General features: G+C 42.7%; 1 protein-coding gene and 1 pseudogene across 1 annotated transcript in view; both read left to right on the top strand.

The window, feature by feature from the left end:
- Positions 1 to 7892, top strand: part of LOC119339780 — a 12007-nt pseudogene extending 4115 nt beyond the window's left edge.
- A 6795-nt stretch (positions 7893 to 14687) lies between these two features.
- Positions 14688 to 15808, top strand: part of LOC119341178 (putative disease resistance protein At1g50180) — a 3132-nt gene continuing 2011 nt past the window's right edge. The window contains exon 1 of the mRNA XM_037613049.1: positions 14688 to 15805. Coding sequence (XP_037468946.1) covers positions 14688 to 15805 — 1118 coding nt within the window. The remainder of the gene's footprint in view (positions 15806 to 15808) is intronic.

The raw sequence follows: 15808 nt of genomic DNA, 5'->3' as shown, positions 1-15808 counted from the left end.
CAAGCTCGCAGGCACCTGTACATGATGTGTAGCGGCAGGGTGAGCCGGTTCAGCAGCCGGTGGCCAAGGTACCGGCCCTAGGAAGGGGTCGTGGCGCTCAGGGCTGTGGTGGTTTCACTGGTCACAACAGAGATGGATGGAATACTAACCGGTACGGGCGGTGGGGAGACGATGGTAATGATGCATATGGTGAGGGGCTGCACCGTGGTTCTTCTTCCGCTGGCGGTCGTGGGCACAAATGGTACAATGATGGCGGTCCAGGACAGTTTCAAGGGCCGCCCGGTAATTTTGTGGAAGGCGTTGCCAGACCCAACTATCGCTTCCGGGGTGGATATCGGCGTGGTTGGAGAGGTAGACGCCCACCTCCACCGCGGCATATCCCTCCGCCGCCACCGCCTGCAGACATGGCTACGGGGGAGGAGCTTGAGCACACAGAGACAGATTCATCCACGTTGCCGGCGGCTGCGGTTGACGTGGTTACAGCTCTGGCAGCGGTGACAGTACCGGCGGCATCTGGAGTTTCAAACCTCAGAGATGGTACGTCTGACAAAGGGCCGGAGAAAGTGGAGGGAGAGAAACTCTCGAAGTGGGCAATTAAGAAAAAGAAGTTGCCTTGCTTTATATGTGGCGAACCGGGTCATTTTATGGCAGAGTGCACTAATGAGCTTTGCGATTATTGCCTAAAATCTCAGCACCTTACCGGAGATTGCCCACTTCTATCTGGTCCTAAACCTGGTATTAGCATTTTCGGTGTGTGTTGCAAGGAGCTGATATTTTTTGAGACTCCAGAAGTGGACTCGTTACCACAGATGGTTGAGAGTTCCTTCCCCGCAGTTGTCCGGGTGACTAATGGACAGTTGTCTGAGGCTCAGATTGTGAGACAGCTGCGTGACTTGGTACCAGGTAACCATCCATGGCATTTGGAATAGTTAGAGGGACAGTCTTATAAGGTGAATTTTCCCACTAAAGAGGATCAGATGCATTTTCTCAAGTGGGGCATGTGTAGAGTCCCAAGCACCAACAATATTATTGCTTTTGATGAGTGGAAGCAGGAGGAACCGGAGGGTATACCTTTAGAGAAGGTGTGGGTACGTTTCATTGGTGCACCACCAAAATTGATGAAGCATTTTCTGATTGATTGGAGCTTGGGTGGGATGATTGGCAAGACTGAAAAAGTTGACATGCCCTTTACTCGTGCACAAGGGGCTGCGCGGTTGCTAGTCAGTTTCGCGAGTGTTGAGCAACATTCCGGATTTGGTTAGATGGCCATATGCTGGAGTCACTTATATTTTAGAGCTTGATATTGAGGATACTCCGATCTCCCAGGATGGAGATGAGCCTCAGGATATGGACACAACCAGATAAGGCAGATAGTTTTGCCAAACAGGCGCCACTGTCCACTACTCCGATGACCACTCTTCGTTTTGGTTCGTTTGGGTCGAGTTCAGATCCTAGTCGGTTATGGAGCACCAGAGTTGAGGCTGACGACCCGGCGGAACTTGAGTTGCCTTCGATCTTGAGTCTGACCTGCGAGACGATGACTGCACTAGAGCGACACGATGACTGTGGCGAGGTCATGATGGATTCCTCTCCGGCCGGGCTGGTTGTCACTCATGAGGTAGCTGCGAGTGGGGCGCCCGGCCAGTCGTCTTTGGGAGGGGCACCTGGACAGGTGGTTTGTCACTCTCCTCCCACCATGACGGCGGGCCAGTCTTCTTTGGGAGGGGCACCTGGACAGGAGGTGTGTGGCTCCTCTCCCATCACGCCGGCGGCGATCCTTGACGAGAGGGGGTTGATGTGCGGGAAGGACACCCGTGATGTAACCCTCTTGCAGGGTCGCGCCATGCAGAGCGAGGAGCTGGGGGTGAGGTGCGGGAAGGTGTCCCGCGTCGTAACCCCCCACAGGACTTTGTCATACAATGCGGCCAGGAGCTAAGTGGCTCAGGTGGGGAGAGGGGGAGAGGGACTAGTGAGCAGGTGGCTCTCCGGTCTTCTTCCCCCTATCCCCCTTCGGCTGAGATCCGCTCCTCCATGCCCTTCCCTTCTTCACCGACGATAGGGGATGGGTGTGGGAGTCGGGATTTTACTCCTTAATTAGGAGAGGACCATGGAGGAGCTCATCGCCTTCGGTGGGATTGCGGATCCGGTGTCGGCTAGCAGGCGTGTCAGCAATCGGATCCAGGGACAGTCGGATGCGGATGACCTGCAGCTAGCGCGGGCCAAGAGGGTCGCCATGCTTCGTGATGTCGAGGCTACTACAGGTGCGTCTATTGATAAAAGTTGTTCACTTTTGCACTTCTCAGAAAATGAAATAGTAGATAAGGCAAACGACTTAGGAATTTCTTTGGGATCAAATCAAACCGAGGTCGTCAAATCCATTAATGATATTTTAGACTTAGAAGCGGAGAGGGCTTCTGAAATTATTCGAAATCTTGCATCTATCAAACCAATGAGTGACAGTGATATGAATAATTTAGGAATAGCTGATCTCGCAAATATTTGTAATAACCTTTTGCCTACCGCGGAGGAGGAGGATGAGGAGGATTTGGAGATTACAGACATGGTTGAGCCTCTCCTGATGGGGGTGGGGGATTCTGCGGTCACCGATCCTTCTATCCCATGGGGAGTTGAGGAGAAGCCCAAACGGCCCTGGAAGAGGAAAATTTACCCTACATTGGTGGTACGCAGAAGTGCCAGAGTTAAGCAGAAAAAAATTTCATGATGACTTATGAAACGAATTTTCTGGAATAGCAGAGGTCTAGCAGACTCGGCTAAACAAAGATTCTTAGCAGAGACAACGATAGAACAACACTTAGACTTTATCGCACTTTTGGAGACTGGACGAGATAATTTCACATCACAGTTTCTTCAAACTCTCTCCAGTGGTATAGATTTTGATTGGCACATCTTACCTCCTAGAGGACGATCCGGTGGGATTTTACTAGGAGTACAGTGTGAGACTTTAGAGGCGCTTAATGTGGTTCACGGATATTTTTCGGTCAAATTCAGGGTGCGATCAAAACTAGATGGGCTTCGATGGTCTCTAGTAGCGGTTTGTGGGGCAGCACAACCTAAACTCAAACCTGACTTCTTGGCCAATTTGGTGCGGATTTGTGGAGATGAAAATCTGCCTATACTAGTTGGGGGGGATTTTAATATAATTAGGAGAAGAGATATGGACGATGGTCCATGATGTTTAACATGATTATCGAGAGTCTCAATTTGGGAGAAATTGAGCTAACAGGTAGACAGTTTACATGGGCCAATTCGTTACCTATTCCGACTTATGAAAAGTTGGATAGGGTTCTTGCTAGTGTGGAGTGGGAACAAAAATATCCGTTGGTGTCGGTCCATGCGATGCAGAGAGCGATCTCGGATCACACACCACTTCTTCTAGACTCGAGGGAGGCTACACATGTGGCAAATAAAAATATCTTTTCCTTCGAGCACAGTTGGTTTGAGCGAGAAGGCTTTATGGAGATGATTGCACGAGAATGGGCTAAGCCAGTTAGTGGAAGGACTCATGTTGAGCGACGGCAAAATAAAATTAGACATCTCCGACAATTTCTGCGCGGTTGGGCCAGAAATGAGAGTGGGATCTATAAATAAGAAAAAGAGCGTCTTACTCAACTGATTGAGGAATTAGACTTAAAGGCGGAGGTCACTCTTCTCTCTGTTCATGATCAACGAACGAAGTCCCAGGCTGAGCAAGGTCTACGGGCCCTCTTGAGAGAAGAGGAGCTGAAGTGGGCATTGCGTGCGAAAACAATGAAGGTTGTCCAAGGGGATGACAATACACAATTTTTTCATATAGTTGCAAATGGCAAGCATAGGAAGAAAAAAATTATACAGCTTGAACAAGACGAGGGGACAATAGTGGGACATGAAAAACTGAAGTCATACATTTCTAACTATTATAAAAAACTATTTGGTCCCCCTAATTCATCTACGGTGTCCCTGGACGAATCTGTGATCGATGATATACCTCAATTCCAGGAAGCAGAGAATGATGTTCTCTCTGCACCGTTTACTGAAAAAGAGGTTTATCAGGCAATTTCCCAAATGAAGCCGAATAAAGCATCGGGACCAGATGGTTTTCCCGCTGAATTCTATAAGAAATGTTGCATATTATTAAAGATGATCTTATGCCTATGTTTCATGATTTTTTTGACAGTCATTTGGAGTTGTTTCATCTTAACTTTGGGACGATCACGTTGTTACTAAGAAATATGAGGCTGTTCGGATCGAACAATTCCGCCCCATTTGCCTGCTGAATGTGAGTTTCAAAGTATTCACAAAGGTAGGAACTAATAGATTGACACAAATTGTTCATTCGGTAATCCAACCGAGCCAGACAGCGTTCATGCCGGGACGACACATACTGGAAGGGGTGGTCGTTCTACATGAAACGATTCATGAAATCCACTCAAAGAAACTAGATGGGGTTATTTTCAAAATTGACTTTGAGAAGGCGTACGATAAAGTAAAATGGCCTTTTCTTCAACAGGCAATGCGCATGAAGGATTTTACTGAAACTTGGAGGAAGCAAGTTGATACCCAAGTCCAGAAAGGTAGTGTTGGAATCAAGGTGAACGACGACATCGGTCACTATTTCTAGACACATAAGGGGTTACGGCAAGGGGATTCATTGTCTCCTCTTCTGTTCAATATTGTGGCAGATATGCTAGCCGTCATTATTGGCAGGGCCAAGCAGCATGGCCACGTAGAGGGTCTAGTTCCTCATCTGGTTGATGGAGGGGTTTCCTTTCTACAATATGTTGATGACACTATTCTCTTCATGGAACATGATATGGCTAAGGCACGTAATATGAAACTTATCTTATGTCTCTTCGAACAATTGTCTGGATTAAAAATCAATTTTCATAAGAGCGAGGTGTTGTGCTTTGGGAAGGCCAAAGATGAGAAACACAAATACAGACAACTGTTTGGTTGCGAGTCAGGTGCCTTACCATTCAATTACTTGGGTATAACGATCCATCACCGTAAACTCTCCAATAAAGATTGGAAATGTATTGAAGAACGAATTGAAAAAAAACTAAGCTGCTGGAAGGGTAAGCTTATGTCATATGGAGGTCGGCTAGTCCTGATTAACTCAGTATTGACTAGTATGCCGATGTTCCTTCGGTCGTTCTTCGAAGTTCCAAAAGGAGTTCGCAAGCGTCTTGATTTCTTTATATCACGCTTCTATTGGCAGTCTGATGAGGCCAAGCGGAAATACTATCTCGCTCGTTGGGATATCATTTGCCGACCTAAAGATCAAGGGGGTCTCGGCATTGAAAACATAGAAATCAAGAACAAATGTCTTATGAGCAAATGGCTCTACAGACTAGAGACTGAGTCGGACGGTATGTGGTCCCAAACTTTGTGTAGTAAGTATCTGCATTCGAAAACGCTAGCCCAGGTTACCATGAGACCGACTGATTCGCCGTTCTAGAAGGGACTTATGTGCACGAAGGACCTGTTCTTTCGTAGGGTAAAATTCTTGGTTGGCAATGGCATGTCAACAAGATTTTGGGAAAACACATGGCTAGGAGAGACGCCCTTGGCCATCCAATATCCTATACTCTATAATATTGTGCAATGTAAGGAGGATTACGTCGGTACCGTCTTTCAAACAATTCCCTTGAACATCCAATTCAGACGAGTGTTAGTTGGTGAGAGATGGACCGCCTGGATGCACCTGGTTCGGAGATTGATAGAAGTTCAACTATCCGATCAGCCGGATTCAATACATTGGAAATTAACTATGAATAGGAGATTTACAGTGAAATCTTTTTATATGGATCTCATTAACTCTGGACCCCTATCACGGTCGCTGCACATTTGCAAAGTTAAGATTCCTTTGCGTATTAAAATATTCATGTGGTTTGTTCACAAGCAAGTGATACTCACCAAGGACAACTTAATTAAGAGGCGATGGGTAGGTTCTTCGCGGTGCTGTTTTTGTGATCATGACGAAACAATACAACACTTATTTCTTGAATGCCCACTTTCCAAGTTACTTTGGAGAACGATTCATATAGCTTTTAATGTTAATCCTCCAGTTGATATTGCGTCTTTGTTTGGGACGTGGTTAGCTGGGGTGGAGCGCTCGTATTCGGATTGAAATATGTGCGCTATTATGGGCTATATGGAACTGTAGGAATGATATGATTTTTAACAGACAACACACTTTAACTTTTTTGCAGGTTATCTTCAGAGCTACAGCTTGGATCCGTACGTGGTCCTTACTCACTCCTATGGACTCCAGGGAGCCTTTGGTTACTGGGTGCAACCAATGGGAGATGGTAGCTCGGGTTATCTTCAACCGGTTCGGATGGCGCTCGCATAACACGATAGGAGTCTAGAGAGCTTATCCTTTTTATCTTCATTGTGCCGGTTGACGTGGTTCGCTCGTACTTCTCCTTTTTTTGATACTCTTTTCTGCTCCGCTTTGTGAGCTGTAAGACTTTTTTGACGATTCTAGATTGTTAATAAGATGGCCGCATGCATCATTATGATGCAGAGGCCAGGGGTACGCCTCCATTTCCAAAAAAAAACATATAGCAAATCATGAACCTGAAGAAACGGCACACATGTATGTAACTGAGTTGGCTCAAAGAAGTATTGTCCAAGTTGTTCATAGAAGCAAGGCACATGGATGGATTGAAAAAATACGGCTTCATGATATCTTATGTGAGTGGTGCATAGAAGAAGCAAGAAAAGATGGTTTTCTTGATGTCAGCAATGAAACTACAGGTCAAGCTTCCTCTCTTCCCTCTTTATATAACTGTATTTTGTGTTTAAATATCTCAGTTTTTCGTGATATGTGTCTTATGACTGATATATGCATGCACTCTATAAATGTGCAGGCCAGGCTAATGCATCATCTTCTGATACCCTGAAATTCTATGTTTCTCCCTAAAAACTCTAATGATCTTTTTTTACAAACAAGACTTGATCTCCGAACTCTAGTCGGCTTTCAACTTTCATCAATACCCAAGATGAGTTTTCTAAGAGTTCTTCACATTGAAAATTCAAACATAAGAGATCTCTGTAGGGTTATCGATGGGTGCATTAACCTTAGATACCTCAGGTTGTGGCGGTGTCAGGAGTTGAAGCTCACCTCTTCAATTACAGAACTCCTATACCTAGTTACCTACAGACTATTGATCTGAGAGGCACCGACGTGCACCGAAGATCCATGCCACAATCCTTCTGGCATATCCCTACTCTAAGGCATGTTTGCATTCGTGGATTTTCACCTGCAAGGAGTGTTCAACTAAACGATCTTCACACCTTAAGCATAGAATATTGCTTTAACCATGAGGTGAAGTTCATGAGCCAAATGACTAAACTATAAGCATTATCCTTCAATCCGGCCTGGGACGTTAAGGATGTCTCGTACATATTTGCAAACATGCCCCACTTAGTTGATGTTTCTGTCAGATGTTTCCAAGAGGATACCCGATGTATCGGTCATAATTTTATCAAAGGAGAGCCAATTGCTATCCTGGAGAAGCTTCCCTGTCTCGTGGTGTTGAAGCTAGCGGGTTTTAATGGTGACACCATGTCCTGCTCTTCCCACAGATTTCCTCAATTACGAGAGCTAGTACTTCATTGGTTTTATTCTACCGAGTGGAGGATGGAGGACGGAACAATGCCAAAACTTTCCTACCTTGAACTTCAAAAACTTTCCTACCTTGAACGAGATACTATCTGCTCTGAATGTATGTATCTCGTTTTTATCAAGTACTTACTTGTGTTTGGCTGAATCCAATGTAACAATTACAATATGTAGCATCCCGGTGCTTCAAGACGATGATGTAATAACTGTTTCAGGTTATTTGGATTATTGTGTTTTGGCAATCACGTTCATGAATTGTGGTTAATGATGTATTCGTCACTGTCTTTTCCTTTTCATGGTGAGGGCTAACGCTTATAATGCTCATGTAACGTTTTTTGCTTTCCCTTTTCCTCTTTTATTTGACTCTTTGCCTGATAAAATCGATAGAGCAGGAAGGTAGAACCTGCAGCAGGGAAATGTCCCACGTCTCCACCAACTTGGCCGGGATGACAGAGCTGCATAACGTCAAATAACCTCCTATCAAAATTGATCAACTGAATCAAGTATAGCGGTTTCCAGCAGTTAGAATATCTCCATGCCAGCTAATTAATTTTCTTGCAGCACAGTTGTTTAATTATTTTTCGTTACAATGCTTGTTTTATTTTATCTTTTGATACTAGCAATCCTAATCCTAAGGTATTATCATTTATCCCCCCTTCTACAAGACTACAATGCAAAATTCAAAGTTTTGCTACACATGCAGAATATTCAGCATACCATAGATAGTTGAAATGTCCTGTCATTTCCGTAGAAAATAAAAGAAAAACAAAGATTGTCCAATAAGCACACCAGGGGCACGACCACAAGTCCACAATCACAAACAACACTAGGAAAACTGCTCTGCAGATCAGTTTTGCCCTACAGATACAAAATATTGATAATACCATAATTTGCTGAATGTCGTATCAGTACAGAGTTGCTGAACAAACTCTTGCCCAATAACAATGTCAGGATCAAGACCAGAAATCGCGCACAACACTCATCTAGATAGGAAAATTATTGGGAATCTGCTAGAGAGTATATGGAGTAGTGCTGAGTGAGGTGATGCTAAAACCCCAGATCATGCGAGCACAGAGGGGAGCTTCGTAGCTTTAAAATGCAATCTTGATACTTAGGATGATGCTGGAATAAAGGAAGATCGTAATGAAAAATATGTAACATATCAACTGGTTCCAAAAGGGAAGCATCTTCTTTCTTAGAAGCGGGATATTAAATATGTTCTCCTTCCGTCTCAAATTATTTGTCTTAGAATTTCATGCATACGATGCACCTAGAACTAAAACGTGTCTAGATACATCTGTATCTAGACAAATCTAAGACAAGTAATTTGGTACCAAGGTAATACTTTGCTCTGCTCTGTCACCAAACTGGAAACAAGAAGCACTATAGATGCAAACACCAAGCCTTCCTAAACCACCACTGGATTCTTCCATCGACTCATGTCTGATCAAGTACTCTATATGCGAGATTGAGCTGAGAGCAGGAGATAAGGAAATTGGGTCAGATGGATACAGATAATCCTCGGCCATTTCAACGTATAAAGCAGGAAAAATTGCGTTTGTCTGCAGCCAGAATATCCTATATGCGCAGGCAACCACAACCACAATGAGTCATAGCGACTACAGTAGTTAGCACAGAGCTCATTACAAGAAAAATATGGACTGCATATATTGTCCTCACTGTCTGAAGCTTTGAGATTTGTTTTTCTTCAGAAGCAAAAATCCTCTAACTCTATCCAATTTGGAAGGAAAAAAAATACTATTTGTCAAGTATTATTTCTATGACATCCTCTCATTCTATCTTTCATTATGCAAAAAAATATAAATATTATTCAAAGTTTTCTGGTAAGGGCGCATCTTCTTGAGATTGAACAAGTGCAACGATTTGCTTTCATTTGGAGCATGATAATATGCATGTACTACGATTGTAGTACATGAAAAATAATTGTGTGCATGCATGTGGAAACTCATCATCAAGACGAGTAGTGTACGTGATACTAAATCAACACCCCATCTCAAGCAACGTAATTAATGAATGTTAACCCTGCTCACCAAATGGTGGTGGCGCCTTGCCCAAAATGAGTCGGGACTCTGGGCAGATATCCTGCGGGCAAAATATTTCCCGGACGGAAATCTTTTCAAGGCTAAGTCGAAGGGATTGTCGTTTTGGAACGGGATCCAAGCGGTGAGACCGGCCTTTATGGTGGGTGCCCAGTTTACAGTCAACAACGGCTCGTCAACGCGGTTTTGGCTCGACTGTTGGAGGGGTCAAGCTCCGCTGTGGCAATCCCACCCGGAGCTTTACCAACTGGACACTGACACTAACATTATGGTCACCGACGCCCTTCGAGTACACCCTCCGGCGATCTCCTTTTGTCAGGACGCTGGAGGCTGGCGAGGCCGCTTCTTGGAACGCTCTCATGGCTGACCTCAAGTGGAGGACTCTCAGCCAGGAAAATGACGCTATCACTTGGAAGCTCACAGCTTTCCCGGAAATTTTCGGTGAAATCCTTATATGAGAAGTTGACGGAGGGAATTTGTTAGACATGGATAGGGGGCTATGGAAGGCTGGCATTCCCTCAAGATCAAGATTTTATTGTGGCAAATGTTCTATAATTGCCTCCCAACCTCTGATAATGTGGCCAAGCGGAACGGGCCGGCGAACGGGACTTGCGCCATTTGTGTCCTCGGGGAAGACGCTAACCACGTTTTCTTCGGGTGCTGTTTAGCTAGATTTGCGTGGAGCATGTTTAGGGATACCTTTAAGCAGAATTGGAACCCCCAAACTAGCAACGATTTACTCACCTTGCTGATGGCACAGAGGGGTTCCAATGCAAGGGTGGTGTGGCATAGTGTTGGGGCGTTGTTATGGTCGATTTGGACGGTGCGGAACAAAATTACCATTGAACACAAGTTCCCTGCACACCCAGCTGATATCCTCTTCAAATGCCACATTTTCTTACAGGCTCGGGCGCCATTGGGGAATCAGCGTGACGAGGACCGCATGACCAAGATCATGGAGCAGATCAAGCTGTGCATGGTGAAATCGAGACAACAAGGACATCAAGCTTGAGACTTTTGTGTTATCTTATGCTATGTCGCGCGTTTATGTTTATGCTTTTCTAGCTAGTTGGAACTCTACCTTTGCCGGGACGTTGAGCCTGCGGAACTTATGTCTTTATGGTTTTTAAGGTTTGGAATGTGTGTGGATGCTGCCTTGGGGCTTTATTAATTTAAAGCCGGACGCTTCGTGCGTCTTCGTTAAAAAAAAGCAACGTAATTAGTTAACTTTGCATAGAGACGGGAGTTTCCTTGCTGTAATTAGCACCTTAATTTGTTCTTGCTGGGATGTTGGAGTAAAGGGCAAATCTTGTACTAAGTACTCCCTCCATTCCACAATGTAGTGCGCCTACGCTTCCCGCGATCTAACTTTGACCATAAATTTAACCAACGAGACCAACTGCGGCGAGATCCAATCAACAAATTTGAAAGGTCAAAAAAGAATGATCGTATGCAGCAATTCCAAGCCATGAGAGATATGTTGCGATCTGAGTTCAGAACTCCCTTTGGCCATTAAAAGATTTCTGAATATTGAGAATACCAGAAACAGCTTGATATCTTGTGAACATAATTTTATTTCAAACATTAGCTTGTTCAATAGCCACAAAAAATTTGTGGGATCACAGCCAGAAACAGAGATAGACAGTAACCAGCCATCAGAGTATGCACAAAGAAACCAGCACATCTCCCATCCACACAAATAAATGGTTTGTGCACTGGAACCAACAGCAAGCCAACCACAATTTTATTTTGCTTTTCTTCTCATGTTTTTTACAGTTGTGCCTCCTAACATAAACCCACAAGCGAACCAACAAGGAACGGGTAAATTGGGTCAGATGTGTAATTAGCCGTTTGTCTGCTGCCAGATGTACGAGCATCACTGAAGAGATTGTTCGTGTGTGGAACCAACGCTTGTTACCTTTGAAGACTGTGCATCTTTCAGACGGTTAGGCGTCATGGTCTAGAGCATCCAAGAGGAATTATGGATCACCGAGTGACCCTGTCTGTGAAGGTTTGGAAGTCACCTGAAGACTTACCACGAGTGATTAGGCGATGTTTGTGTGACCTTAGCTCAAGGAGAATACGTCGAGGATTGTATGTTCGGGACTGGGTGTCCTCGGGTTCAAATACCTAGCTGCTCTAACCAGACGTACAACTGTCACAGCAGTTGGACCTGGACTACCAAATCATCGTCCTCACCAAGCTACTAGTTCTATTTCCTCAACCCTTTCAATTCTTCATTCATGTGTTGCTGAACTTTATCGTTACTGTTTGAAGATTTTAAATGAAGACTTTCTCAATTTCCTCAATCCTAATTATTCAGTCATCTTGTCTTCTGTCTGCTTATCCTGTTTACACGCTACCTATGATCTGTGCTTGTTTCATTTCATCATGATGCTAGCACCTGAGTACTTATTTCGCTGCTAGTACTTCGTCACTTAAGAAATACCTCAAGTTGCATTTCCTCAGTGACGAATTTGTAAAAATTGTCAATTCACCCCCTTCTAGTCGATATAAAGCACTTTCAGGCGGCATATAGTTGGAACTTCGCATGGGTCGCCCAATGTTGGGCTGGCCCATTTTCTAGTTTTCTATGTTTTTTTTCTACTTTTTCTTTCTTTTTTCCCTTCCAAGTTATGTTTTCCTCTTCCCATAAATTTATTATTTATATTTTTTATTAATTTCTTTTTTGTACAATTTTTCTTTAAATCTTCAAAATTTCTTCCATTTTCTAAAATATTTGTAACTTAAAAATTTTATTCACCTTCCAAATTTGTTTGTAATTCAAAAAATGTTTGCATTTCTTAAAAAAAATCCAAAATTATTTCAGAATTATAAAATAAACCTTTTCTAAAATAACCGAAATTCAAAAAATTCCTTTCTATTGAAATGTTGAAAAATTCAAAATAATGTTCGCTATTAAAAACACATTTTTAAAAATGGTTTTGAATGTTCAAAACAAGTTTCCGTTTATTTATATTATTTATATTTTTTCAGAAATTCATTTTTTCTAAATTTTGTTAAATATTTAGAATTTCAGAATTTGTTCCCATTTTCAAAAATATTTGGAACTTGATATTTCTATTCTCATTCCAAAATTTTCTGTAATTCAAAAAATGTTCGCATTTCTTTTAAAAAAATTCCAAAACTGTTTGTGAATTATAAAATAAATTATATTTTAAAAATAAAATAAATTCAAGAAATATTCCTTTGTATTGAAATGTTGACAAATTCAAATAATGTTCGTGATTAAAACCACATTTTTCAAAATGGTTTTGAATGTTCAAAACAAGTTTCAATTTTCAAAAATTATTCACAAATTAAAAAAAATGTTTGTTTCTCCACCTTAAAAAGGTTCTTGTTTTCAAAAAAAATGTTTGTGAATTTTAAGAAATCTTCGTATTTCAAATTTTGTTTGCCTTTTTGCAGAATTTAACTATTTTTAAAAAAAAGTTGCTTGCATTTTTTATAAAAAAGGAAGTCATCACAACCTCGACAGGGAGGCGGAACTGAAGGAAAAAAATGCACGAGTTGGGTAGTGGCCGCCACTCTGACCAACCCCACTCCGACCAAACATGACCCGCGAGAACACTGCATCTCTCCGCTCTGTTTCCTCACTGTTGTGGAGAGCGTTTTGATGGACACATCAATTATCTGTCCCAATGCTTCTCGCCAAAAAATCTCTCCCGATGCAACGCACGGGTATATGTGCTAGTATAAACTTATAACAGAAACAACATCAACTTATTACGAAGGATCGGGTAATTAAAGGGGTAAAGAAGTTTTCCAGTACTGTGACATTCTTCATGGGATGAATAATACTGCTATTCTCCTGGGACCAACTATTGCCAGAGCGCTTTTATACAAGGTAGAATAATTACAGATAATATTTCAGTGGCCTTTGAATGCATCCATCACATACCGCAGGAGAAGGACCTAGCGAAGAATTTGTCGCCATCGTCCTTGGAGCCCCTCAACCTGCCCAGCCCAGGCAGACACGGCTTGCTACCCTGTTGCTTCACGCCTTGGGCCTCAACACTCCACTACATCATAGCAACTCCATGTGGGGCGTGCCACCTACTGCTAGCGCTCCTGCCGCTGATGCCTGCAGCTTGCGCTCGCCGACATTCGGATCATGTCTCTTGTGATCTATATCTAGCCTTTCAGCAAACTTATGCCTATTTTATTTAGCTATCCTGTTATGCCAAGGTTACATGATTCGACTCGAATACATAATCTTCCATTAATCACAAGTTCAAATGTAACCTAACACGTACATATATTCGGTACATAGATTAAACTCCACTCACTTAGTGCACAACTAAATATGTTCCAAAATGCATGCACACCCTTGGTGTGGAAGTCTTTGTGCTTTCTGTCGAACAATAGGGACAGTAGATGATGCTAAACCCCCAGCTCAAGCAACGTATAATTAACTTTGCATATAGATTCGACTTGAATACATAATCTTCCATTAATCGCAAGTTCAAATGTAACCTAACACGTACATATGTTCGGTACATAGATTAAACTCCACTCACTTAGTGCACAACTAAATATGTTCCAAAATGCATGCGCACCCTTGGTGTGGAAGTCTTTGTGCTTTCTGTCGAACAATAGGGACGGTAGATGATGCTAAACCCCCATCTCAAGCAACGTATAATTAACTTTGCATATAGACAAGAGATTCCATGCTTTAATTAGCACCTTAATTAAATATTGCCTTGATCTTAGAGTAAAGGAACAGCTCCAATTAATTAACCCTCCTCAGGAGCACAAGACATATTATTTCGTGTCCCTTTCTAAGATTCATTATTCCATCACATTTACAATCACTATATGCTCTGCTCTACTTACTCACGAAGCTGAAAACAACAACACATACCAAGACAAACACCATGACTTTCTAAGCCACGACTGCATTATTCCATCCCCTCGCCTCTGATCAATCAAGCTAGCATTCCATCCGTGAGATCAAGAAGAGAGCCGAAGGCAAGGAGATGGCCAAATCAGTTGTTAGTGCCGTGCTTAGCAATGTTAGCACACTTGCGGTTCAGGAGACCACGCTCCTGTGTGGAGTCACCCGAGAAGTGGAGTTCCTGAAAGATGACCTCAATTCGCTGCAAGGCTTCCTTAGGGATGCCGACAGCAAACAGAGGATGGGAGATTCAGGTGTTTCTATCTTGGTGAGTCAGATCAGAGATGCGGCGTATGAGGCCGGCAATGTCATCGAAGCCGTTGAGTACATGCACAGGAGAAACAGGCTCAAGAAAGGATTCATGGGTGCCATTACAAGGTATGCTCGCCTACCAACTGATTTGAGTACCCTTCACAAAGTTGGTTTTGAAATCAAACGTATAAGAAGAAAGATATCTGAGATATTTGAGCGTGCAAACCGTTTGAAGATAGTTCTTGATTTGAGCCATACCTCCATAGAAAAAATTGATGTTGATGATGAATTACAACAAGATTATGGTCCTATTCACCAAAAGTTTGAAGATGTTGTTATGGTTGGTTTCGAGGATGAGTACAAAGAAATAGTGGGGAAGTTAGTTGACACAAAGAAGAGTCTTGGTGCTATCTCCATCGTTGCTATGGGTGGTGCGGGGAAAACAACACTTGCTAGAAAAGTATACACTTCGTCTAGAGTGAAACAACACTTTGGCACAATCGCTTGGGTTACAGTATCTCAAAAGTACAAGGGCATTGATTTACTAAAGGATATTATGAAACAAATTATGGGGGATACTGATGAGTCTACTAGTAAACTTAGTGAACATGAGGTTGGACAGAAGATTCATGATTTTCTGTTGCAAACCAGGTACTTAGTAGTTCTTGATGATGTGTGGGAAACAGATACATGGGAGCAACTAAATAGAAAGGTTAAAGCCTTTCCAGATGCAACTAATGGTAGTAGAGTACTATTAACAACACGAAAGGAAGATGTTGCAAATCATGTTCAAATGGCAACCTATATTCATCATCTAAAGAAGTTAGATGACAAGAAAAGCTGGGAGATTTTTAGTAGCAAAGCTTTACCACCATACAAAATGTCTGTAATATGTGATGTGGATGAGTTTGAAAAACTTGGGAGAAAGCTTGCAAAGAAATGTGATGGATT

Source organism: Triticum dicoccoides, chromosome 7B (genome assembly GCF_002162155.2).
Source record: "Triticum dicoccoides isolate Atlit2015 ecotype Zavitan chromosome 7B, WEW_v2.0, whole genome shotgun sequence".
Lineage (NCBI taxonomy): Eukaryota > Viridiplantae > Streptophyta > Magnoliopsida > Poales > Poaceae > Triticum > Triticum dicoccoides.
Note: the sequence above shows the minus strand (reverse complement) of the source record. Positions and strands in the feature narration are given on the sequence as shown.